General features: G+C 39.9%; 2 protein-coding genes across 4 annotated transcripts; both read right to left on the minus strand.

The window, feature by feature from the left end:
• Window positions 1-339: 339 nt before the first annotated feature.
• LOC118360392 (uncharacterized) lies at window positions 340-7,930 on the minus strand. Of its 3 annotated transcripts, none has more exons than XM_035739655.2 (5): window positions 7,695-7,930; window positions 7,328-7,455; window positions 6,609-6,816; window positions 6,200-6,363; window positions 340-4,989 (listed from the first exon to the last, which is right to left on the minus strand). In XM_035739655.2, the coding sequence occupies exons 1-5, from the start codon at window positions 7,729-7,731 to the stop codon at window positions 4,933-4,935; spliced, it is 594 nt and encodes a 197-aa protein (XP_035595548.2). In that variant the 5' UTR covers window positions 7,732-7,930; the 3' UTR covers window positions 340-4,932. The 3 variants fall into 3 exon arrangements, 2 of the variants coding, with proteins under 2 accessions (XP_035595548.2, XP_035595547.2); XM_035739654.2 differs by having other exon boundaries at window positions 7,328-7,458; XR_004820848.2 differs by lacking the exon at window positions 6,609-6,816 and having other exon boundaries at window positions 7,328-7,458.
• Window positions 7,931-16,462: 8,532 nt separating this feature from the next.
• LOC118360394 (transcription factor 15-like) lies at window positions 16,463-18,601 on the minus strand. The gene is made up of 2 exons (XM_035739657.2): window positions 17,631-18,601; window positions 16,463-16,814 (listed from the first exon to the last, which is right to left on the minus strand). The coding sequence occupies exons 1-2, from the start codon at window positions 18,117-18,119 to the stop codon at window positions 16,758-16,760; spliced, it is 546 nt and encodes a 181-aa protein (XP_035595550.1). The 5' UTR covers window positions 18,120-18,601; the 3' UTR covers window positions 16,463-16,757.
• Window positions 18,602-25,922: the final 7,321 nt, after the last annotated feature.

Below are 25,922 nucleotides of genomic sequence, written 5' to 3' on the forward strand. Positions count from 1 at the left end.
CTGGTTGTTTAAAAAAAATCACCAACAGGTGGAGTACTCATTTTTTCACAGTCTATTTATTTGTGTAGTCTATGTGCCTAGTCTAATACAATCGACCCTCAATGAGAAGACACACCTCTGTACATTTCAATGATATGTATGTGATCCATAGAGTATGTTCCGTTAATCTGATTCTACCAGACAGTGCAATCCCTTTACGCCAAATCAGGGTTAGCCTCTGTCTACTCAGTAGATGTTGTCAGCCAATGCACCTAGCAGGACACCCCCCCCCCCCACCCCCACAAACACACACACACACAGGTTAAGGCCAATACAGGCTGGAGAACAATAAGGAGAGGGTGATTTATAGCTCTTTAATTTTGCCTTTAGGTAAGAAAGCAGGGACAGGAACTGAAACAGCAACAGCCTTTTATGGGCAGTAGGAGGATTATCAATGACGAAACAAAGAATCATTTTCTTAGTTGTTGGTTACACATACATTCTTGATGGGGTGTTTTTAAACAGGGAAACATAGCACAGACAAACAGACAGACAGAGATACGACAGAGGTTTAAATGCAAGCTGATCACTGTTGTTGCTAAGAATTTTCCTCCAACGCAGGTGTTACATAAATTCACTAACATAGGTTATATTAACAGTGCTATATATTAAAAATGTAGCTTTTCTGAGTCATCTCAATCACTGGGTGTGAACACCTCCCTCTGCAACTGAATCCTGCACTTCCTGACAGGGTAGGCGACCACACCTCTGCCACACTGACTCTCAACGCGGGGGTCCCCCAGGGGTGTGTGCTCAGTACCCTCCTGTATTCTCTGTTCACCCATGACTGCGTGGTCACGCACAACTCCAACACCATAATTACGTTTGCTGACGACACGACACTGGTAGGCCTGATCCCCGACAGCGACAAGACAGCCTTCAGGGAGGAGGTTGGAGCCCTGGCAGAGTGGTGCCAGCACTCTGCCAGGGCACACAAAAAAAACAAGGCACAATACAATTGAATAGAGAAAAACACCTTAGCCTTCTAACATTTTAATATTCTGGACTACATAGTTAATAACATGAAAGTACAATAACAATAGAAAGCAGGTTAAAATATCAAAACAAACTCTGCACCAATTACATTAATTTGGGGACAGGTCGAAAAGCATTAAACACATATGGCAATTTAGCTAGCTAGCTTGCACTTGCTAGCTAATTTGTCCTATTTAGCTAGCTTGCTGTTGCTAGCTAATTTGTCCTGGAATATAAACAATGAGTTGTTATTTTACCTGAAATGCACAAGGTCCTCTACACCGACAATTAATCCACACAAAACGGTCAACCGAATTGTTTCTAGTTATCTCTCCTCCTTCCAGGCTTTTTCATCTTTGAACTTATATGGTGATTGGCATCTAAACTTTCATAGTATTACCACGACGACCGGCAACAAAGTTCCGAGATTGCACGTGGGTACCTGCTCCTATAAACCAATGAGGAGATGGGAGAGGCAGGACTGGCAGCGCGATCTGCGTCAGAAATAGAAATGACTTCTATTTTTCTACGCAGACGCTCGTTGACGCGCACAAACCATTTCTGTATAGACCTCACTTTGTGCACAGGGGCAATGTCATGTTGAAACAGGAATGGGCATTACCCAAACTGTTGCCATAAATTTGGAAGCACAGAATCATCTAGAATGTCATTGTATGCTGTAGCGTTAAGATTTCCCTTCACTGGAACTAAGGGGCCTAGCCAGAACAATGAAAACAGCCCCAGACTATTATTCCTCCTCCACAAAACTTTACAGTTGGCACTATGCATTCGGGCAGGTAGCGCTCTCCTGGCATTCGCCAAACCCAGATTCGTCTGTAAGACTGGCAGATGGTGAAGCGTGATTCATAAATCCAGATAATGCATTTCCACTGCTCCAGAGTCCTATGAGAGCTTTACACCACTCCAGCCAACGCTTTGCATTGCGCATGGTGATCTTAGGCTTGTGTGCGGTTGCTCGGCCATGGAAACCCAGTTCTTGAAGCTCCCGAAGAACAGTTATTGCGCTGACATTGCTTCCAGAGGCAGTTTGGAATACGGTAGTTAGTATTAGAACCAAGGACAGACGATTTTTACGCAGTACGCGCTTCAGCACTCGGCGGTCCCGTTCTGTGAGCTTGTGTGGCCAACCACTTCATGGGTGAGCTTTTGTAGCTCCAAGACCTTTCCACTTCACAGTAACAGCACTTACAGTTGGCCGGGGCAGCTCTAGCAGGGCAGAAATTAGACGAACTGACTTGTTGGAGAGGTGAAATCCTATAACGTTGGCACGTCGAATGTCACTGAGCTCTTCAGTAAGGCCATTCTATTGCCAATTTTTGTCTGTGAAATTGCATGGCTGTGTGCTCGATTTTATACACCTGTCAGCAACGGGGGTGGCTGAAATAACCAAATACACTAATTTGAAGGGGTGTCCACATACTTTTGTGTATATAGTGTATATTATAATATCTTCTTTGTATCTCAAAATCATTGAAATGTGCTTAACCTTAAAAACCTAAATGAAAATTATTCAATTCTAACGATGAAATTGAGCCAGGGAGTGCCCTTAGACCACGGGAAAGGCCACACTTGAATAATTCCAACGGTGAATGGCTAGGCCCACTATGCTGTGAAACCACACACTATAGCAGAAACTTTGATATTACCGGCTGCAATGGATATGGTGAAAACAATGTGTGGGGAGGCAGAGGCAGAGGCACAGAAACACACATCAATACCGTTGTCAAAGATAACACTGTTAAATTAAGGAGTTATGCTATTGCTAGCAATCAAGAGGAAACTCTGACTGAACTGTGAGGGCTGAGTTGCCCACGCATTGACTTTTGTTCGCTATACATTTCGGGGGATGCTATTCACGAGGACATATTGTTCTTTCTCACGATTCCAGAGCATGAAATGGAATAGAGGATGTTCAGTGTGCTGCATGGCTGTATTGATGAAAACTGATTCCATATGGGATTGAATCATCTACGGCAGGACGGCATGCAGGCCTCTGCACTCTAGTTATGAATGTGTCTCCCTCTGCCATATGGACCACTGTATGATATACCGAGAGCAACTGGCGGCAAAAGAGCTGAGCACAGAATTTACTGCAGCAGGTAACTTTGATTGTAAACTACATCAAACCAGATCCTTGTACTTGTAAACCTGTTCGCAAAACTACATGAAGATATTGGATCAGAGCATGACAATGTTCTATTTCACACCGAGGCTTGGTGGTTATTGAGGGGGAATTTTGGAAATATTTTTCATATTAAGAGAGGTACTGTCATTCACAACGGATCTAAAGAATACAGACTTGGTTGACTTTCTGTGTAATTAAAAGAAAATAACAGAAAACAGCATCAGTAAGTGTCCCATACGAGTGATGACTGCTTACCTCCAACGCTTCGAAGAGCACTTTGGGACCTACTGTACTTCCCAATTCGTTTGACTGTGACCCTGGCTCAGTTGACATGCTGGTAAGTGAAATTGAACCGCTGATGAACTGTCATGTGACCGAATGCTGAAAACAATGCATTCAAGTTCACTACAGAGGAGTTTTGGTTCCTGACTCAAAGGGAATTCCCCTGCCGTCTCCCTCTGAGCATTAATGGTCGAGTTCAAAACAACTGGGAACTAGGAACTGGGAACTCGGAAATGTCCGACTTCAGTGCGTTGAAGACAACTAGGAACTTGGAAAGAAAAGTGCTCCAACGGGGAATTCCAATTTTCTAGAACTCCAACTTTCCGACCTAACAATCACTGACGTCATGATTTGACCTCGTACTTTTCTGAGTTCCCAGTTGTCTTGAAAGCACCATAAAACTCATGGTAGGCTACTCTTCGCCACCTAATATGTGTGTGAAGCTGGTTTCAGTGCTCTCGTCTGCATTAAAACCAAATATTGATCCAGGTTGGATGTGACAGCAGAGATGCGGTGTGCGCTGTTGACCACGTCCCCTGACTTTGAGAAGCTCCGACTCGACATGCATCAAACACATCCATCTCATTAGTTAGTGGTGGTGAGATAAGATACATTATGTCAGACTAACTTGCAATTGACTGTCATTAGCCCCACATTAAAAGTATGTGATGGTGAGTTGAGAAGACAATCAGAAATACTGTTAGAATGTTATTCAATTGACTGCCAGAGCCCCAAGTAAAAAAGTAAACATTGGCTGTTAATTACATAATTTTACATATTTTTTCACATGATTGGGGTTGCAAGAATTTTTAGATATCAAAATTAGGTTGTGGGCCAAAGAAGTTTGAGAACCCCTGCCCAAAGTTGTCCTCACAGCATCCTGCTGTTTGAACAGCGTTGAGTTTACTCAATAAGGCACAATCAGCAGGGGCTACTGGCTATTCTGGACATGAATCATACCTCATCAGCATCAAAGTTTTCACAAAGTGGTTGGAAGGAAAATCAAAACAATGCATCTTCACTCATCAACTCTGGTATTGGCAGAATAAAATCGATACGGTAGTCTGTGATAAGTAGGGTCTACAATAAGTATACAGAACTGCATTTGCTGAAAAGCTGCTCAGGGTATTACTGCAAGATTTTAGCAAAACAAAGCAGAAATATATTTGAAGCAGATATTTACACCTTTCATTACATTGTTTGGTTTTACTTTAAGTGATTACATCTGTCACAAATGTAACATTTTATCCAGGAGACATAGTGAACTCTCCAGAGCTGTGTTTACACAGGTAGCCCAATTCTGATATTTTTGACCAATTCAATCAGTGCTGAAAAATATCTGATGTGAAAAGATCTGATGTGATCAGGGAAACAAATCAGAATTGGTCTGCATGTGTTAACGCAGCTTAACAAATGTTTCCAGAGACCTAACAATCCAGCAGTTCTTGAGACCGCTGCGCTCAGAACGTGGGTTTGTGACAAGATTTTCTTTACCACTGTTGTTGTTTTTTTCTCCTGCTATGACTCCTCTTGATGTTTCGAACAACCTGTTGAGAAAAAAAATATGTGAATACAATGTTCGCACTTTGGAGAAAAAACAAGAGGATGTGGTGGCAGCTGCTGAGAGGTCCCGCTTTGAGAGTAAATGTCACCTCACAGAGTGGATCTCCTGTCGATTGAATCATCTCACCTACAATATTAAAGACCCAATGCAGAAGTTTTTATATCAATATCACATTTTTTATGGATAGCAATTAGGCACCTACTTTCCATTAAAATAGGAAAAAATATGTTTGTTTTTTTGCAAAAAAAACAATTTTGCTAGGGCTGTCTGGAAGTGGTCTGAGTGGGGAGGGGAACATTTAAAACGAGCTGTTATTGGCAAAGATGTTTGGAACTCTCTTTGTTATTGGTCTATTAACAAATTTACAGAATGGTGATATCACCATGGAAAGCCAAAACTCCCATCCATGCAAACCTGCTGATTAGAAGGTCCTGTGTAGATTGTATTTTAAACCAACAACTATCAGGAAATAACACTGATTACATGTTTTCATAGTTTTACAGTGTTTGCTTCATCAGCTGTTGTACAATATGATATAAAATACAGAAAAAACATAATTTTGACTGCACTGGGCCTTTAAAACCCCTGCCTTTATGGAGTTTTGATAGTTCTCTGTCATGACAACCACAAGTAAGATGCCTCCACACTCACTAGTTTATGTAAATGTACCTATGGTACATTTGAGGAGGTAATATTTGAGAATATCCAGTAATGTAGCCTAACAGCTACAGTGGGGCAAAAAAGTATCTTGGCCATAGTGGAGTTTGGAGTGTGACTGTTTGAGGTTGTGGACAGGTGTCTTTATACTGATAACAAGTTCAAACAGGTGCCATTAATACAGGTAACGAGTGGAGGACAGAGGAGCCTCTTAAAGAAGAAGTTACAGGTCTGTGAGAGCCAGAAATCTTGCTTGTGTGTAGGTTACCAAATACTTATTTTCCACCATAATTTGCAAATAAATTCATTAAAAATCCTACAATGTGATTTTCTGGATTTTATTTCTCATTTTGTCTGTCATAGTTGAAGTGTACCTATGATGAAAATTACAGGCCTCTCTCATCTTTTTAAGTGGGAGAACTTGCACAATTAGTGGCTGACTAAATACTTTTTTGCCCCACGGTATATATTCTACTACCATGAAACCAAATAGGCTATACAGAAAATATATTTGGATGTGAAGAATATTGATTTACCCCCATAGAGATGAGACACAGAGCGATTTTGACAAGGCCCAGAATCAAGAATCCACATGAAGTCCATATGACAGAGACCTCAACCAATTGTATGGGACACATTGGGGTAGTGTGAGTCACGTTCTGCCATGCTGTCACTGCCACTGTAGTATGGATCACACAATCTGTGGATATATGATAAGAGTTAAGAAGACCAGGAAATATACAGTATGCTCACTTTCATGAGTTATTCTCTGGCCTGTACTGTCCCATGCAACCTGGATTTTTGCCTGGCCCAGTGGCTTTTATGGTGATTAAAGCAATGTATCCAAACAATCAATGAATCAACCCTCATTGTAACCTAGGTTATAGTACTATCAATTTCCATATCCTACTCTATGTCAAACCAAAATAGCGAGTAACAGTTTACCTGTAGATACATTGAGGGTGACCTTTGAATCTCTGTTAGTCTGTCCTATGTTGGCCCTGAGGAGACACTGGTATGTCCCTGCATCCTCAGGCCTGACTCTGGGAAGAACTAGACTGTCCATTGGTCCAAACCTAGCAGGTCGGGGAAATCTAAAGGGATATGGCTTCTCACCGTTACTTCTTCTGATAATACCAGTCTGGTTGTTCAGCTAAATATAGAGAAAAAAAATAATGTATTTATATTGATCTATTCTGTTATTGTATCAGAGGGATGGATCCAAATTACCCACTGGGCAAAAACTGGTTCAATCAACGTTGTTTCCACGTCATTTCAACACATTTTTTGTTGATTTCAAGTTGAATTCACGTTAGTTGACAGCTCAACCAAGTGTAAACCAAAACTAAAAGTGGAACTGACGTCTGTGCCCAATGGGTAGATTTAATGTATCATACAGGAGGGAGTTGTTTAAGCCTTCTCTCACTGAAAATAAATGCTCTAACCTAATAACAATACTGTATTTAATATGTAATATGTCAAAACGAATACAAAAATAATATTTGCCATTACAGTACAAAATTGTATACATGTTTTTATTTAAAAGATTAACTAATAACCTGCTCACATCATCAATGAATACCCAAATGAATGTCTCTGAAATAGAGATATTCACTGATGATAAGCTAATAATACAGTACCTATCATGGAATACTGTAGCCTACCTTATACCATGTAACAGATCGATAGCTCTTATCCTGGACAGCTTCACACTTCATAGAGACATCTTCATTGCATTCTGCTTGGATTATTAGTAGACTATCGGATAGGGCTAAACTGGCCATCACATACACTGCTGTAACAAACAAATCAAATAAAAAAACACATAGAAGACAACTTTTAAATCCGAGTGAGAAGCAAGTGAGTTTGTTTTGAACTGTAACATTTTTATTTCACAATTATGTCCCACGTGAAAATTCTATTTAATTGTACATTCTGACACAAAAAACCTTCCAACCATCTAGGCCTGCGTTTAATGAGGGCATTGTCAAAACCATCGATATGATAATAATGTAGCAAATTCACACTTACCCCAACCCAAATCAGCATAGTGATATCTCTTATGCATCTTCAGTAGAAGTTATGACTTGAAGACCTGCTCTACAGTAGCAGGTAATCATACAATTGTAAAAAGGTAGTGGGAAGTTGTGAGAGGTAGGCTAAGGTTAGGTTATAGCCTATATATATTTTTTTTCCAAAGAGCTGTTTAAATCGAAAGAATTAGCTTCCTCTTCTCTAAAATGTCACAGATGCCCATACATGTGCACACACACACACACACACACACACACACACACACACACACACACACACACACACACACACACACACACACACACACACACACACACACACACACACACACACACACACACACACACACACACACACACACAAAAACACAAAAACACAAAGACAGAGCCAAAGAGAAAAGTAGCTATATCATGCCATCATGTGGCAGTTATGTGTAAATGGTGTTTGATTCAATTAAATGCTTTTTACAATAGATAAAATACAGACTATGGATTTATTACTTGCTTTGATAAACCAGCAAGAAAGAAAGCTAAGCAACCCAACTCCCTCCACTCAGGAGTTATCATGATACAGAGCAGTCAACAGGCTCACTTCAAACACATACAGTAAGAGACTGTCTCATCCTGTTGTTTTCATCCAGAGGACCTCCCCATTGTCTCTCCTTTTTGGTATGTGTCACTCTTGTTGATGAAAGAGGTAGTGAGATATATGAGTTATTATTAGGCAACTGACTTTATGGAAAAGGGAAGAGTGAGGTCTTTGGATTCCAACCATCTGGATTAAACAATGCCTTCTTCAGGAGATGCTGACACAATGAGCAACAGGGAGGGAGGGAGGTGTAGCAAGCTGCTGCTGAGGACCAAATAAGATCAACGGAAGCTTGGCCGCTTCCTATTGAAAGCTGGTCATGGCAGCTGTTTATACATGTAAGAAGTGGTGATCTTGGAGATGATTGCTTAATGCTGGATAGGTTCATTTGGATTTTTAGGCTCATTCCTACTAGACATCAGCATGTGTAAAAGGAATGTAAACTTTTCTCTTTATGCGTATTCTGACCTTGAATTTAAACATGAGAATAGCATGCTATTCACCCACAATTCGTTTTAGGTGGAGATGGAATAAATGAAGGTGTGGAGGAGGTGTGTCTACTGATACGCCGTATTCTGACCATTACTTATTTCCCTAATAATTCCACCACCTTTACATGCGAGGAAACCATGAATAAGGTGTAGCGAACCTTCTGGTTCCAAGTGGAAAAAGCATGTACTTATTATTTTTCTATACACATCACACCATTCTCCATGCACTGTAATTTACCACTTGGTAAGAGTTATTGATAAGAAGTAGGTAAATTAGTAATCTGTAACAATTTGAACCCGACACATGCCGCAATACTTGGTTGTGTCATCACACAGTTCTATGGTTAGTATGGGAAATAGACATGGGTATAGCCTACTATTGTACACTATTCTCCCTATTATAAATGTAAATACACTAATCTTCCAACATTACCATGGGTTAAAGAACTGAATGTGGCAATTTTCAGAATGAACCAAGCCACTGTTTTCTTTATTTAGTGCATAAAAGCTGTTCAAAACATTTTTTATGATTCATGAATACCATCCTAACCCTAACCACTATTAATTTCCATATTAGACCTCCTGTGTATCATAGTTTTTGGCTGTTCACACTAACAATGTTTTTTTAACCTATTCCCTGACTGTACTTTTGCCTATAAGATTTCCTGTCATCAACCACTTGCCCGATCTCCCAGACTACGTTATTAGCTTTTTCCCTGCCTGTACTGTTACATTTTTGGATTCCCTGTGTATGACCTTCTGCCTGTCCCTGGACCCAGCTACCTGCCTTCTCCTGTGTATAACCTTCTGCCTGTCCCTGGACCCTGCTACCTGCCTTCTCCTGTGTATAACCTTCTGCCTGTCCCTGGACCCTGCTACCTGCCTTCTCCTGTGTATAACCTTCTGCCTGTCCCTGGACCCTGCTACCTGCCTTCTCCTGTGTATAACCTTCTGCCTGTCCCTGGACCCTGCTACCTGCCTTCTCCTGTGTATAACCTTCTGCCTGTCCCTGGACCCTGCTACCTGCCTTCTCCTGTGTATAACCTTCTGCCTGTTCCTGGACCCTGCTACCTGCCTTCTCCTGTGTATAACCTTCTGCCTGTCCCTGGACCCTGCTACCTGCCTTCTCCTGCTACCTCCTTCTCCTTCTCCTCCTTCACTAAATAAACACCTGTTGCACCCTGCGCTTGAAACCAGCACTCTGTCTCCCATCATACTCATTACATTAACCTACCAATTGGTGCTTAAACAGAGACAATATGCATATATTTAGATGGATTTCTTTCATTGATACCTAATATTCTGAACCCGTTCTCTCGATAAATTCTATTGAGTCTGTCAACAAAATTCTAAAACTTAAAGGTACAACGTATTGACTTAAGATAAATGTATTGAAAACCCTATTGAATGAAAACTTTATGAGTCTCATGGCCAGGAAGTGGGAGGGATTTCAGAGGTTGAATTACATTACAATGACATATTCAGCGTGCACAAGGGAACCGTACCTGCAAAGCCCTTTACGCACCTTCATAAGGTAAGTATGAATACCAACTACCGAGAAGTGCGTAGGAAAGGCGTGCATAAGAAAGGCATCATTTCCTGAGTCAGAATTGGGCTCTTTGTGATTTAAGTCATTTAAAAGTTATGTCATATTATAATTGCTTTCATATTGCTCAATGCCTTGAGAAGATGTACTGCTATAAAGTAGAAAGGAATATTCCAATCCACTTGGTCTAACAAATATGTTCCCAATTATTTTGATGATGAGGCTAGTAACACTGTCAAAATAATCTTCCCTCGTTGGACCATGCCAACGTCCAGGTGTTCTGATGTTATGGTCAGTAGGACGCATCTTATTCAAGTGCTGTGGAATGTGCTGCAACTGATACAATATTTCAGTGTGTGCAAAACAGAGGACATCCTCTCAACTGCTGCAAAGGAGAATTCCCAAAGATTTTTAAAATATCGATGTAGTAAGTTGCATATACTGTAGTCTAAAAACAGTCATTGCTAAATTTCCAGAAGGAGTGACTGTGTCTGTGTTTTTTGGGGTGGTGGAAAGTTTTAACCTGATCCTCCATATTCTGTACTGTACTACTTCCAGAGTGTTGCAAACTACAGTTAATCCCCAAGGTTGTTAGGGTGCCCAGCTGCAAGTGTAGGGCTCCATGTTTCTGTCAACGAGGTTGTTCATTGCTCACTCTCTGGCCCCTGATTGAGGATATCCTCTGAGTGTTTGCCTTTGTGCTGCAATGAAATAAGCCAATGGTTCCTCTCTAGGTCTCCAGCAGGCCTAGCACCTAACACAGCTGGGACACTTTCCCATGTGACACACACACACACCATCCTGGTCTCACAAGACATGTAAACATTGTCTGACACACATTTCTTGCAGCTCATACAAAACTTTTACTACATTTTCACATTAGAAGATACAAATTGTTTCATGAAATACTCCAACCATGTTACTTGTGTGGCAGACAGTATGACATCATCATCTTGGTCTAAGCCAAGTTCTACTCCCAACTCACCGACTCATCATTTCGCTGACATGGAAAAGAAACAGCCTCTTTCATAATAGTTCATCATTTGATGAGGATTAAATTGCTTCATATTTTGAACAGGTCAGTGTGAGCACACACAAGCCTGTCTCACATTGCACGATTGTTTTTACAAGAAAGCATTGTCTTGGAGTGGCTGTTGCCAACTTCTCACCTCTGCCTCTGGGCCTGGATACAGAGGGTGGGTCACAGCAACCCATGCCAGAGTAAAGCAACACTAGGATAGCCTGTATTGTTCCGCAATAACCTTCTATGGGAATTCCTCTGCTTTTCCCCTCCACACCCTCAACACACACACACACACACACACACACACACACACACACACACACACACACACACACACACACACACACACACACACACACACACACACACACACACACACTACAACCCCACCTGCCAAGCTCAGCAGCAAATTAAAATATATATGCCATTTAGCTGACGCTTTTATCCAAAGCGACTTACAGTCATGTGTGCATACATTCTACGTATGGGTGGTCCCGGGAATCGAACTCACTACCCTGGCGTTACAAGTGCCATGCTCTACCAACTGAGCCACAGAAGGACCATTAAAACAATGATTCCTGTGTAAATATGCTCATGGTAGGGTACTGCTACAGACATGACCTGTTATTCAGGCAGCCCATCTCCTGCAAAACCTCATCTGCATGGTCAGACAGAATTCCTCCTTCTTCTCCGGAAAAGTTTGTCGTGAAAGATTAGAAGTGAAGGGAGTACATCCAAATCTCTGAACGGGAGAGCCAAAACGCATGTCTGACAGCCATGAATATCTCTGACATGCAGGTTGAGCAAAGGGACATCTCCCCTGTCAATGGGTATTTTAAATATTGTGAAATAGTGTTTATTTCACACTGCGGGCCTGCTTGGAGAGGATGTGATTAAAATATTAGCCCTGCACACTGTTTATTCAGCTAGAGCTCTTTAGCAAGGCCCTCTGGATTACACATGTCTGGAGGTAAGCACATGGCAGGGAATTGGGGCAAAGCTCCCTTATGGTGTTGAAATAACCCTGCACTTCCTACCCTTTTCTGGATCAAATGTTTTAGTTTTTCTTGTGGGGGAGATGATTATATATCAAAGTGGTCCATACACAAAAAGTTATTTTTGTTTTTAATATACTGGACTCCTACAGATCTTAATTTGATCACTCTGATGTTGCTGAGAATTTTCCTGCTTAGCAGGAAATGCAAATGTTTGTGTATTCAAGGTAAAGTTTTAGAAGCCTTTAAAAAGCCTTCTAAACTTCATAATTTCCATGTCAGACTTGATTTGCTTTAACGTAAGATGTATCAACCCTTACAAAAAAATTACCATTAATTATAATCCACATAATAATTCACATTTCCTGTTGCTGCATGATTATTTTACTGCTGTAGCAAACTGGCTCAAATTAAGATCCTACATCTGGATAATGGTATTCACCAGAACTGATAACACACCATTGTTTGGGGGGTAACTCTCTTTATCCACCTGATTGTGCATCCTTATGATAATAGTACCTGATTGCATTCTCTGTATTCCGATGTCCTCCTCAGTTCTCCTTCAGTCCTTCAGTCCTAGTTCAGAAGTATGATGAAAATTGCTCTCTTCATAAGTGTTAGGTAAAAGCTCTCCATTCCAGCCCTATGATGTGTGCCACCCATACAATTCTGTCCCTTTTCACTAAACTGCTGCCATATTAACTTTCATAGAAAGGTTGATTAACTGACGATCATATGACACGCTTGAACCCAAGCTACACCAATAGGAGAAAGCTGTGTCTGGTTTTAGTCAAGTTTTCTGTGCCCCTTGCTTTTGTGGAGATTCCACTGTAGTTATGCATGATGAGTAAAGTGTTTTGAGTTGACATAAGTTATATCTATACAAATCAACTGCAAAAAGAATCACTTCTTACAGTAAAATCACTGAAAAAGATGTTGCTGAAAGTGACTGAGTGCTTTTCTACAGTTTTTTCCCCTCTCCTTCACAAACAATAGAACACATATGCAGGCCATTTTTCATCTCAGTTGTCAAAGTGAGAGGAGGTGGAAGTGCTGTCTAGCTCCATTTCACCCCTGCTGAAAGTCTTCCTGTAGGAAATCTTTTTTTTTTGGGGGGGGGGGGCAGTGGAGAGATACAAGTATCAGAGGCCCCAACACAAAATAAAATATAAAACTTCCCCTGGAGGTCCCCAAGGCAGGTACATCCTTGCCCGTTTTTCATACAAATTAAATCACATCCACAGTGGACTTTCTTATTCTGCTGCCTATGTTTTTCTCCTGTTATCATCAATTTCTCCCTGTCATCCCTGGAAAAGCCTGCGGAATTTGTTGGTTTGAAAACACACTTTTTCGTTCATTCAGGCATTACCGCAGGGAGCCGTACATCTGGGTCTCACTGCCGGATGATGTCAAGACTGCTGCTGACCCAAGGCCTGCCGCACAGAGAGTAGTTCCAAGAGGTCAGCTGTGCGTGTTTTTTCTTCCTGTGCCTCTGTGACATCTTCCTGCCGGAGGGAGTCTCAGGGGAGCCATTTGGGGAGGCCTGGGCCCAGAGCACGAGGGGCTGAGCACAGCAAATTCTAATTAGTCACTGACAGGGCAGGTGGGGGGAGGAGGAGAGGAGATGGACTTGGACCCGGACCCCCAACCTGCCTGGACCCTATACTGGCTAGAAATATACTTTCCATGTACCCTGTCTAACACCAGGGATCCTTCCTTAACCATAGGAGGCTCTGCTGCACTCTGATCCATCTGCAATCTCATTCAAAGTGATCCTAGATAGGAGCAAGTGTGAGCACTGAGTTTGTGTGTTAATGTGTCTAGTCTCTGCCTGCTGAAACCAACATATGGAACCGTCCTTGGAAATATCTCTCTTGATAACCTAAAGTTTAGAGCTCATGCAAAGATAGAGAGATGTGGAACAGATTCAAACTTAACCAGGGCACGGCATTAGGGTACAATATCCCAATACCATGTGAAGACTATTCCTATATTTCAACAGCATGGCCCGAACTGTGACTTCAAATCAACAAGGTCTCCTTCCACTTCTTTAGCCTCTTGCTCCACAAAGACCTCCAACCTCTTAACCTCCCTCCTCCTCCATTGGGTTCACTGCAGTAATTTATACCTCTGACATCCCAACAGCTGTGTCAGTGTCTCGGAGCAGAGTGCAGGCTACTATTTGTCGTGACTAATTGATAGCAGACTTCAAATAAAGCAACCGTGAGATTTGCAATGACACAAGAAACCCTGATCCTTAGCTAAGGCTCTGCAGAATTCACAAACAACTTCTTGGAAAAGCTATTGCAAACAATGGAATGAGAATCGAGAGAGAGAGAGAGAGAGAGAGAGAGAGAGAGAGAGGAGAGAGAGAGAGAGAGAGAGAGAGAGAGAGAGAGAGAGAGAGAGAGAGAGAGAGAGAGAGAGAGAGAGAGAAAGAGAAAGAGAAAGAGAAAGAGAAAGAGAAAGAGAAAGAGAGAAATAATTTTTAGATTGAGTCCCTGATTTTTAAGCTCTCTTTATACTTGCCGCTAATATGCGTCCTTAATCCTGATCTTGTCTGTTTACACTTAAAAGATCAGATCAAAATCAGTTCACAATATGTCTTTTAATCGTCTACACCTGTCTGAAAATGTGGGCACAATCAGAAAGTTGACATGATCAGGACACAAGACGCGTGTCAGCAAGGCAAGCTTTACCGGAGTGTCAAGTCTAGGACCAACAGGCTCCTTAACAGCTTCTACCCTCAAACCATAAGACTGCTGAACAATTAATCATATGGCCACCCGGACCCCTCCCTTTGTTTTTACACTGCTGCCACTCACTGTTTATTATCGCTTTACCCCTACCTACATGTACAAAATAACTCGACAAACCTGGACCACCGCACATTGACTTGGTATCGGTAACCCCTGTACATAGCCTCGTCATTGTTTCTTTTATTTTGTTACTTTCATTTTAATTAGACTATTTTTACTTTAGTTTATTTAGTATATATTTCCTTAACTCTTTCTTGAACCTTTATTGTTGGTTAAGGGCTTGTAAGTAAGCATTTAACGGTAAGGTATCTGTTGTATTCGGAGCATGTGACAAATAAAATTTGAGTTGATGTTAGCACAAGGTATAAACAGGGCTTACGACTAAGACTGAAATACAACTTGGATTCAAATCTTATTAAGGATATCCAGATAAAACTTCACTGTATGTCTGTATGTTATGACACTTTCATATACCGTAGGTACTTTAGAGTAAATACATTTTGAGAGGTTTATCCATGATCTTGTTTTTTAAGATATAGATGGCTCCGTTCTCCTTCTCTTTCTTGTTTAACTGTCAAGACAACATAAACCTGACATTTGAAGTATTCATTGGCATGCCTTTTGGACATGCATCCAGCTTGAAAACCATGTATCCCAGCTTCATCCTCTTGAGGATATTTACATGTATTTTGTACTCTCAAACTTTTGGACAGTTTTTCCAATTGTTTTGTTTTGAATGCAGTAAATGCTCTTGGACCATACAGTACACACACATACATGCATTTTCCTTATATGGTTACTTTTACTCTTACAACATTTGCACACACTGTATATAGATTGTTCTATTGTGTTATTGACCATGCATTACATTACATTTAAGTTTATCCCATGTGTAACTGTGTTGTTTGTGCTATTGCTTTATCTTGGCCAAGTCGCAGTTGTAAATGGGAACTTGTTCTCAACTGACCAACCAGGTTAAATAAAGGTGAAATAAAAAAATGTTGCAATCAATACGCTACCCTACATGCTTTAATTGTAAATGTTGTTTTAGTCAAGTAACATTTTCTTATAACATTTTAGCTGACTGACTGCCTGCCTGACTGCCTATTCCCTGCTCTGACACAGAGGTTGCCATGAGAAAATCCTTAGCGATAGAAATAAGAAGCACTGAAAAATCCTCCAATCTGTCTCTAATCTCTAATCCTTTCTTTCTGTGGCTGGCAATGAACTAGGCAAGGAATCAACTGATTTGGTATGCCATATGATTGAGTGTCTTTTAATTCACTTTTGATTGAAAATAGACAAAACTGTAACGATAGAGAAGAAATCGACATACATGAAGTTCAAAGGAAAGAAAACTAATGCTTAGAAGGGGAAATTTAATTTAGATAAAAAATATATTTTATTTCAAAATGTAATACATGTACAACACAAATATCACACAGATATAAAAATCTATAAATTCTCTATCAATAAATGCACTGCATTTCTTAAAGGCTTCACATATTAGGCCTTGTTTTGTTCCATTGCCTTTCCCTCAAGTATAAATAGTCTCTGGTAACATATTCTCCAGGATGATGAATATGGTTCTGTTATGACCGGCTTTCAGTGTTCCCTGAGTTGTGGTTCTGGTTGCTGTGGTTTATTGTCTGGTCTTCTATCTGCGGCTCATCCTCAGTGAACCAATACCCCGCATCTCTTTACCATCATTAATCTGGAAAAAATAAAGAACATTTTAGGGGACAACGGAGAAGTGAACAATTTCCACTTGGCACTGTATATCAGTACAACTCCAAGCAGCAGCAACAACCGCAACAACAACAGCAACAACAACAATATTATAATGTATGACAATATGACAATAATAATAATAATAATAATAATAATGATGATCATGATGATGATGATGATGATGATGACGATGACGATACAGTACAAGCTACAATAACTTTGTTTATAACTAGTACATTACATAAATGTAATAATAATATGTAATAAAGGTGTATTGAATACTGCATTAGACATACATTTACATCCACTTAAAAACATGCAAACAATTAATGTTTTCTTTTTCAAAATAATAGACCATCCTATATTCTAAATATTTTATTCTTCAAAAAGGATATTACTTGAAACATTAGCAGTGGAAGAAACAGGCGTCATCTTAGCACACTGAATAACACATGTAATTAAAATACATTGTAAAAAATAAATGACTATAACTTGTGGCCCCTCAATTTGAAATGCATCAAGGCGCTCCTGAGAAAATGTGCATAAAAGTTTCCTTTTATGCGCGCGAGCACATCTCGAAACAGAATATATAGCACATAATATGTATTCCTTTGACTTCCGAATGGCATTCAAAACAAATAATTGCAACATATGACAACAGTGCAATAGTCGTGTGCCTAGAGACACTAATTGACCGCGTATTTGGCTCACTTTTGTTGTTTTCAAACTATTATTTTCTACGCTGACCTAAACTTTTTTCACTTGTGCAGAATAGGATTTAAGAAACGCATAAAATTACCCGCTTTCTTTGGTTGCTCAAACAGAAGGTACAGATGGTGCGAGGCTGCTTTCGACCGCTTTCTCCTTGCACGTAAACCGCGCCAAGACAAGGTTGTCCATCTCCATTCCCGTCTCCGAGCTGCAGGGTGTTGGCGAGGTGGGAGATATAGCTGGATGCCAAGTGAAGTGTCTCAATCTTGGAGAGCTTTCTGTCCACCGGCTCAGTGGGTATAAGAGTCCGGAGTGCAGTAAATGCCGAGTTGACGCTTTGTGTACGGTCGCGCTCCCTGGCATTGGCTGCGTTCCGCTGTTTCACTATTACAACACCGCTGCCTCCCGATTGTCTGGAAATCCTCCGACGTTTGTCAGCGGAGACGCAGCATCCATAGCTCTGCTCCGAGCTACCGTCGCTCTCACTGCGGTTATCCTCGGCCTCGGACATCATACCCAGGTCTGGGTAGCTGATCATATGAGTCGCCATTGGCCGCAGCATGGCAAAGGTCATCATCGAAATGTTTTGGTTCTGGGCCTCTAAAACGATGGCCCAAGAAAAAGAGGAGAAACCCCAAACGAGGGACTGTTCTATGCATGCATTTTGGTGACCTAATGTAGACGAGCCCTATGTCTCTAATGTGTAGGCCTAATTATAGTTTCAATGAGTTGTTGCTTTTGAAATGTCTCGTTTTCGTCAGACCACGTGTTTGTTCAATGTCTTGAGCATCTCTCCATAGTGTTCTGACCCACCGAGCTCTTATAGCTGGATGGGAGGAGTTGTTCAAGCCATACAATGTTCAGCCTCCAATCGAGATGTAGGCTGCAGCCTAGGCTATACAGTAAAAGCGAATATTTCATAATACATTTTGTAATTGCCTGTACATTTTCTTACTATTTAATTGTATTGAAAGTATTTTAGTTGTATATTGAAATAAAACATAACAGGCCTAGTAATGGTAATAACGAGAGGCTATTATTGTTTGTGAAAAATAAAGTATTCATATTATTATATCATAAGATCCTCATGTTAATTATTATTAAGCTATTACATGTTATTATTGCATATGCATATCACATTTTACAGTTCGTTTATTTTTACAATGTTTTACTTTACATGATCACTAATGGGGCTTGAGAAGGGTTCAGGAGTTCAGACAGTAAATACAAGGAGTTCAGACAGTAAATCTCTGAAACCAAGAACTAAAATCTCCCCTCATTATGTTAAGTGTGTCTGTCCACGAAAGATGAATAGACAGTAATGTATATGCTAAATGTGTGATCATGTTGTTGCTTGCCAAATAGTGAATGTATAACATGATAAATCATTGTTTATTTATATTTATTGATTCATTGCTTATCTCCAGAATTGATTACAAACAGAATTTTGGAGGCTTAGAATTTTGAGAGAGTAGGCCTACTGTTTCTCTCAGTGGCACAAATAGATTCTGTTAGCCCATTGGATACTGGATCTGTAGTCCATAAAGGTGGAGAGCTTTTACTAAACACTGCATCGCCTAAATGCCAATGTGCAACCACCCTTCAAATTTGAGTAAAACAATTAGCTAACATTGCTGACACAATAGGCATATAATTTCATAAAATAATATAGGCTTAACAATAATATAATATATAATTAACAATTCATCAATTTTTTTTATGAATAATGAACATAAATATGTACTGTATAAGCTGTCAGATGAGCAATGCCCTAGTATATCAAGTACAGAAATACAATTTTTACGCTTTTTTGGTCAAATGAAAATTCTCAATGTGATTGGGTCTACACCTATTCATAAACAACATCACCCTCAGTAGCTAACCTACTCTCGCCCCATGCTGAGAGGGTTTTCTTGGAGGGGGGGAGTGAAGTGTTGAGTAAATAAACGTTGAGCAGATGTCCATGGGTGAACCAGGGACACTCGTCCACTCTCTGGGTCCAGCTTTGACAGTCACCCAAGGGCAGCTTTCACAAACGTGTCCACCACCCCCTGCCTGCCAACCAACACATCAAACCAGCACTATATGCCTCAGCTGCATCAACAATGCTAACCCGCCAGACCAGACATCCAAGCCCACTTTATAAACTCTTAGGAAAAAAAGGTACTATCTAGAACCTAAAATGGTTCTTCAGCTGTCCCCATAGAACCTTTTGAATAACCCTTTTGGGTTCCATGATGTACTCTTTCCACAGAGGTTTCTATATTGAACCAAAAAGGGTTTTACCTAAAACCAAAATGAGTTCTACCTGGAACCAAAATTAGTTATCTTATGGGGAAAGCCGGGGAACCATTTTGGAACCCTTTTTTTCTGAGAGTGTAATGAAGTACTGACTGAGGCCCTTTGAGGAGTTATTAGGAGGACAGGGCATGACAAGGACAATGACCCCAAATACTTTCTTACTTTAGTAAGGCCTTATCATGCCAAGTGGTGTCCTCTGTTGACCCACAATAAGTACATCTTATGTTTAAAGTTGATGTAAATTACTCCAGAAATGTCATATGCTGTATACAAGTCGGTAAATACAGACTCTTCTCCCTACGGACATTTGAAGCAGGGAACTGTACAGGGAGAACTAATTAATGGAGTAATTTAATCTCTGTGGGAAAAAATCTGTGGTAATAAATAAATATATTTTAAATATGCCGTAATTGTCAGTATGTGCAAACCAAACTAGTGTGTCACTAGCGTTACAATCTTACAGAGCCATATGGTGAAAAACCACTTGATGGTTTCATTTCAGAGAGATAAAAACAAAGAGAGTTGCACACTCCACATGTATAACCTCCTAGTAATTTATTGGATTAAAAAACACCAATGTTTCAGCATCACTGTGCCTTCATAAGGGTCATTTAAAAGAAAAAATGCTATATATCCACCTCACTCTCAGAGAAATAAGAAGTACTGCTAGGATTTACACAGTCAAATGTAAAAAAATAACTAAATTTTTAATTAAGAAAACTACAAATTATACATGTGACATTATTATTAAAAATAATAATAATGCAATTCAGTAAAATGAGATCTGTATATGAAATATTTACATTTTTAATTTTTGTCATTTAGCTGATGTTCTTATCCAGAGTGACTTACAGTAAGTGCATTCATCTTAAGATAGCGAGGTGAGACAAATATACAAATATATAATAATATATGCCATTTAGCAGACGCTTTTATCCAAAGCGACTTACAGTCATGTGTGCATACATTCTACGTATGGGTGGTCCCAGGAATCGAACCCACTACCCTGGCGTTACAAGCACCATGCTCTACCAACTGAGCTACAGAAGGACCACCATACTGTATGCAAACATCGATTTCCAGCTATGAAATGGAAATATAGTGTTGCAAAAAAATCATTTTCATACACATCTAAAATATATTAACAAAAAATATGAGAAGAGTAATATTTTACACACAATCATTTTTTATGAAATGTTAAGCCATGCTTATGAACAACACAAATTTTTCACACGATTTCTCAAGACTCTTAATGTCCATCCGGAGGAAGTGTTGACATTTATCCATGGTGGTGAGCTCATTGGTTTCACCCCCTGCAGAGGCCCCTGTTATTCAGCCTGCGGATAACATTGGAACTGAAAATAAGCTTAGTGTCAGAGAAGAGAGAACTTCAAACTGTCTTTATCCATGCTGACCAACATACATATTTTAGAGAGCATCCCTCACTGAGTCTCACTGAACCCTGTAGAAAGGGTCAGGCATAGGAACATACTAAAGATGGACAAAAAGCACATTCATGTGTAGTGTGGATGTTTTCCCATGACTAAGTTGTTGTTGTTGTATTTAAGGCAAGACTATTTGACACGTATATCATGCTCAAAATAATATGGCATGGGCTTAGCAATTTAAGTATTTAACTACAGTAGACACCAACTACTTAGTATACGTTTTAAGCCGACTAGATGAAAAATCTGTAGATGTTCCCTTGAGCAAGTGACTTAACTTCTTATGGCTGCAGGGTCAGTATTGAGTAGCTTGGATGAATAAGGTGCCCAGAGTAAACGGCCTGCTCCTCAGTCCCAGTAATATATGCATATTATTAGTACATTTGGATAGAAAACACTCTGAAGTTTCTAAAAATGTTTGAATGATGTCTGTGAGTATAACATAACTCATATGGCAGGCAAAAACCTGAGAAAAAATCCAAACAGGAAGTGGGAAATCTGAGGTTTGTAGTCTTTTAACTCAGTCCTATCGAATACACAGTGGCATATTGGTTATGTTGCACTTCCTAGGGCTTCCACTAGATGTCAACCATCTTTAGAAACTTGAATGAGGCTTCTACTGTGATGTGGGGCCGGATGAGAGCTCTTTGAGTCAGTGGTCTGGCAGAGAGCCAGGTCCTGGTCATGCGCATTTCACATGAGAGCGACCTGCGTTCCATGGCTTTCTACAGACAATGGAATTCTCCGGTTGGAATGTTATTGAAGATTTATGATGAAAACATCCTAAAGATTGATTCTATACTTAGTTTGAAATGTTTCTACGACCTGTAATATAACTTTTTGAACTTTTCGTCCGATGTTCAGCTGGACCTGCACGAGCATTTGGATTTGTGTACTAAACGCCCTAACAAAAGTAGCTACTTGGACATAAATAATGGACATAATCGAACAAATCAAACATTTGTTGTGGAACTAGGATTCATTGGAGTGCATTCTGATGAAGATCATCAAAGGTAAGGGAATATTTATAATGTTATTTCAGATTTATTTATTTATTTTCTGAGCACCGTTCTCAGATTATTGCATGGTTTGCTTTTTCCGTAAAAAAAAATTGAAATCTGACAGCGGTTGCATTAAGAAGACACTTGTATTTTCAGCAACATTTATGATGAGTATTTCTGTAAAATTGATGTGGCTATGCAAAATCACTGGATGTTTTTGGAACTAGTGAACATAACGCGCCAATATAATCTCAGATTTTTGTATATAAATATGAACTTTATCATTGTATTGTATTGTGTAACATGAAGTCCCATGCGTGTCATTTGATGAAGTTCATCAAAGGTTAGTGATTAATTTTATCTCTATTTGTGCTTTTTGTGACTCCTATCTTTGGCTAGGAAAATAGCTGTGTTTTTCTGTGGCTTGGTGGTGACCTAACATAATAGTTTGTGGTGCTTTCGCTGTAAACGCCTATTTGAAATCGGACACTGAGGTGGGATTAACAATAAGATTACCTTTAAAACGGTATAAGATACATGTATGTTTGAGGAATTTTAATTATGAGATTTCTGTTGTTTTGAATTTGGCGCCCTGCACTTTCACTGGCTGTTGTCATATCGATCCCGTTAACCGGATTGCAGCCGTAAATAAACCCTAATTGCCCCTGTAAAAATCTCTGGATAAAACTGTCTGCTAATTTACTATCCCTTTGAAATGCAAGACAGAGAAGTGACTTATCTTGCACATTTTGCACATTTTTCTGGCTTAAAATTAAATAAAAAAAGGTTGGTTAAGAAGGATTAATGGACAGATTCTGAATAAGAGTCTACTCTTAGGGCAAGAACTCATAGGGCAACATATTGTAGATCCATTATATTTGTCAAAATTGCTCAAGCTCAGTACATTTGGTTGGGAATCATTGATGGACAGCAATATTCAAATCGGGGCTATGATTTTCAAGCAAATTTAAGCCAGGACTGAGACTGGACCATTCAGGAACACTCAACACCTATTGGAAAGCCATTCTGATGTGCCTTTGGCATTCCATTTGTGTAATTGTCCTGCTGAAAATGTTAACTATATCCCAGGGTTAACTATTCAGAAGACTGAGGCAGGCTATCCTCTAACTTTTCATCTGGGCTTTGATACTTTCATATTTATTTTGATCCTGCAAACTCCCCAGTCCCTTCCAGTAACAAGCATGCCATCCCAATACTTGAAAATACAGAGGATCAACAACTTTGCATTCACTCCACATGACTAGCCTGTATGAGAAAGTGAAAAGAAGGAAGCTTGTGTTAAAGTAACTGTCAATTGTTTCCAGATTTGTATGAAACATGATCTGTAATAATTATAATATGAGTGAAATATTTGTTCTTATTATGTACAGTACCAGTCAAAAGTTTGGACACACCTACTCATTCAATGGTTTTTCTTTATGTTTACTATTTTCTACATTGTATAATAATAGTGAATACATCAACACTATGAAATAACACATATGGAATAATGTAGTAACCAAGTAACAAAATCAAAATATATTTTATATTTGAGATTCTTCACCATTTTCCTTGATGACAGCTTTGAACACTGTTGGCATTTTCTCAGCCAGCTTCATGAGGAATGCTTTTTCAACAGCCTTGAAGGAGTTCCCACATATGCTGAGCCCTTGTTGGCTGCTTTTCCTTCACTATGCGGTCCAACTCATCACAAACCATCTCAATTGGGTTGAGGTCAGGTGATTAAGGAGGCCAGGTAATCTGATGCAGCACTCCATCACTCTCCTTCTTGGTCAAATAGCCCATACACAGCCTGGAGGTGTGATTTGGGTCATTGTCTTGTTGAAAAACAAATGACAGTCCCACTAAGAGCAAACCAGATGGGATGGCGTATCACTGCAGAATGCTGTGGTAGCCATGCTGGTTAAGTGTGCCTTAAATTCTAAATGAATCAGAGACTGTCAACAGAAAAGCACCCCCACACCATCACACCACCTCCTCCATGCTTCACGGTGGGAACCACACATGCGGAGATCATGCGTTCACCTACTCTGCATCTCGTAAAGACACAGCGGTTGGAACCAAAAATCGAAAATTTGGACTCATCAGACCAAAGGACAGATTTCCACTGGTCTAATGTCCATTGGTTGTGTTTCTTGGCCTAAGCAAGTCTCTTCTTCATATTGGAGTCCTTTAGTGGGGGTTTCTTTGCAGCAATTCGACCATGAAGGCCTAATTTACGCAATCTCCTCTGAACAGTTGATGTTGAGACGTGTCTGTTACTTGAACTCTGTGAAGTATTTATTTGGGCTGCAATCTGAGGTGCAGTTAACTCTAACTTAACTCTGGGTGTTCCTTTCCTGTGGCGGTCCTCATGACAGCCAGTTTCATCATAATGCTAGATGGTTTTTGCAATTACACTTGAAGAAACGTTCAAAGTTCTTGACATTTTCCGAATTGACTTACCTTCATGTATTAAAGTAATGATAGACTGTCATCTCTCTTTCCTTATTTGATCTGTTCTTGCCATAATATGGACTTCGTCTTTTACCAAATAGGGCTATCTTCTGTATACAACCCCTACCTTGTCAAAATACCACTGATTGGCTCAAACGCATTACGGAAATAAATTCCACAAATTAATTTTTAACAAAGCACACGTTTTAATTTAAATGCATTCCAGGTGACTATCTCATGAAGCTAGTAGAGAGAATGCCAAGCGTGAGCAAAGCTGTTATCAGGGACTGAGGAGTTTGTCAGCATCAAAAGAAATACCAAAGGAGCAAAGCCCTGGTAAAAAGTGAGAGGAAACCCTGCCTCAGTCTTCCGAATACCTAACCCTGGGATAGAGTTGTATTTTCCAGCGGGACACTACCACTATGTTGCTGTTACTACCACTATGCTGCTGTTCATTGATTATTGATTGCCATTACCATTAGCATCTAACTATTCATCCTGCTACTGCTCACTATTACTCCTGTTTACATGTATATAATGACTTTGTGATTTTGCTATTGTAAATGTTTGTAGGCTTATGTAGCCAAATTGTATCTATTATCGTACACTATCCATTTGTGTTTTTTATATGCTATTTTAATATGAGAATTAACCAATGATATGAAGCCATACCCGGCCATGATTACAGACACCTGTGTATCTTTTGACATTATATAAATGAGTCATCCCGCAGTGTTTGTCATTATTCACTGATGAAGACAGCTTGTCTGTCGGAACGCTGGACATAAATATTTTTGTATCTGAGCTCCTAGAGTGTGCGGCTCTCCTTTATTTTTTGACATGAAAATATTACCATTAGTATATTACCATAAATATTTAAATATTCCTGCTACCAGTTACTTTTCAGCCCTGTTTACATGTATATCTACCTATCTGTCACGCCTTGGTCATTGTATTTTGTGTTTTCGTTATATATTTGGTCAGGCCAGGGTGTGACATGGGTTTATGTTGTTGTATTTCGTATTGGGGTTTTCGTATTATTGGGATTGCGGCTGAGTAGGGGTGTTGTATGGGCTTGGCTGCCTGAGGCGGTTCTCAATCAGAGTCAGGTGATTCTCGTTGTCTCTGATTGGGAACCGTATTTAGGTAGCCTGGTTTCGCTTTGTACTTTGTGGG

The sequence above is a fragment of the Oncorhynchus keta genome, chromosome 28 (genome assembly GCF_023373465.1).
Source record: "Oncorhynchus keta strain PuntledgeMale-10-30-2019 chromosome 28, Oket_V2, whole genome shotgun sequence".
Taxonomy (NCBI): domain Eukaryota; kingdom Metazoa; phylum Chordata; class Actinopteri; order Salmoniformes; family Salmonidae; genus Oncorhynchus; species Oncorhynchus keta.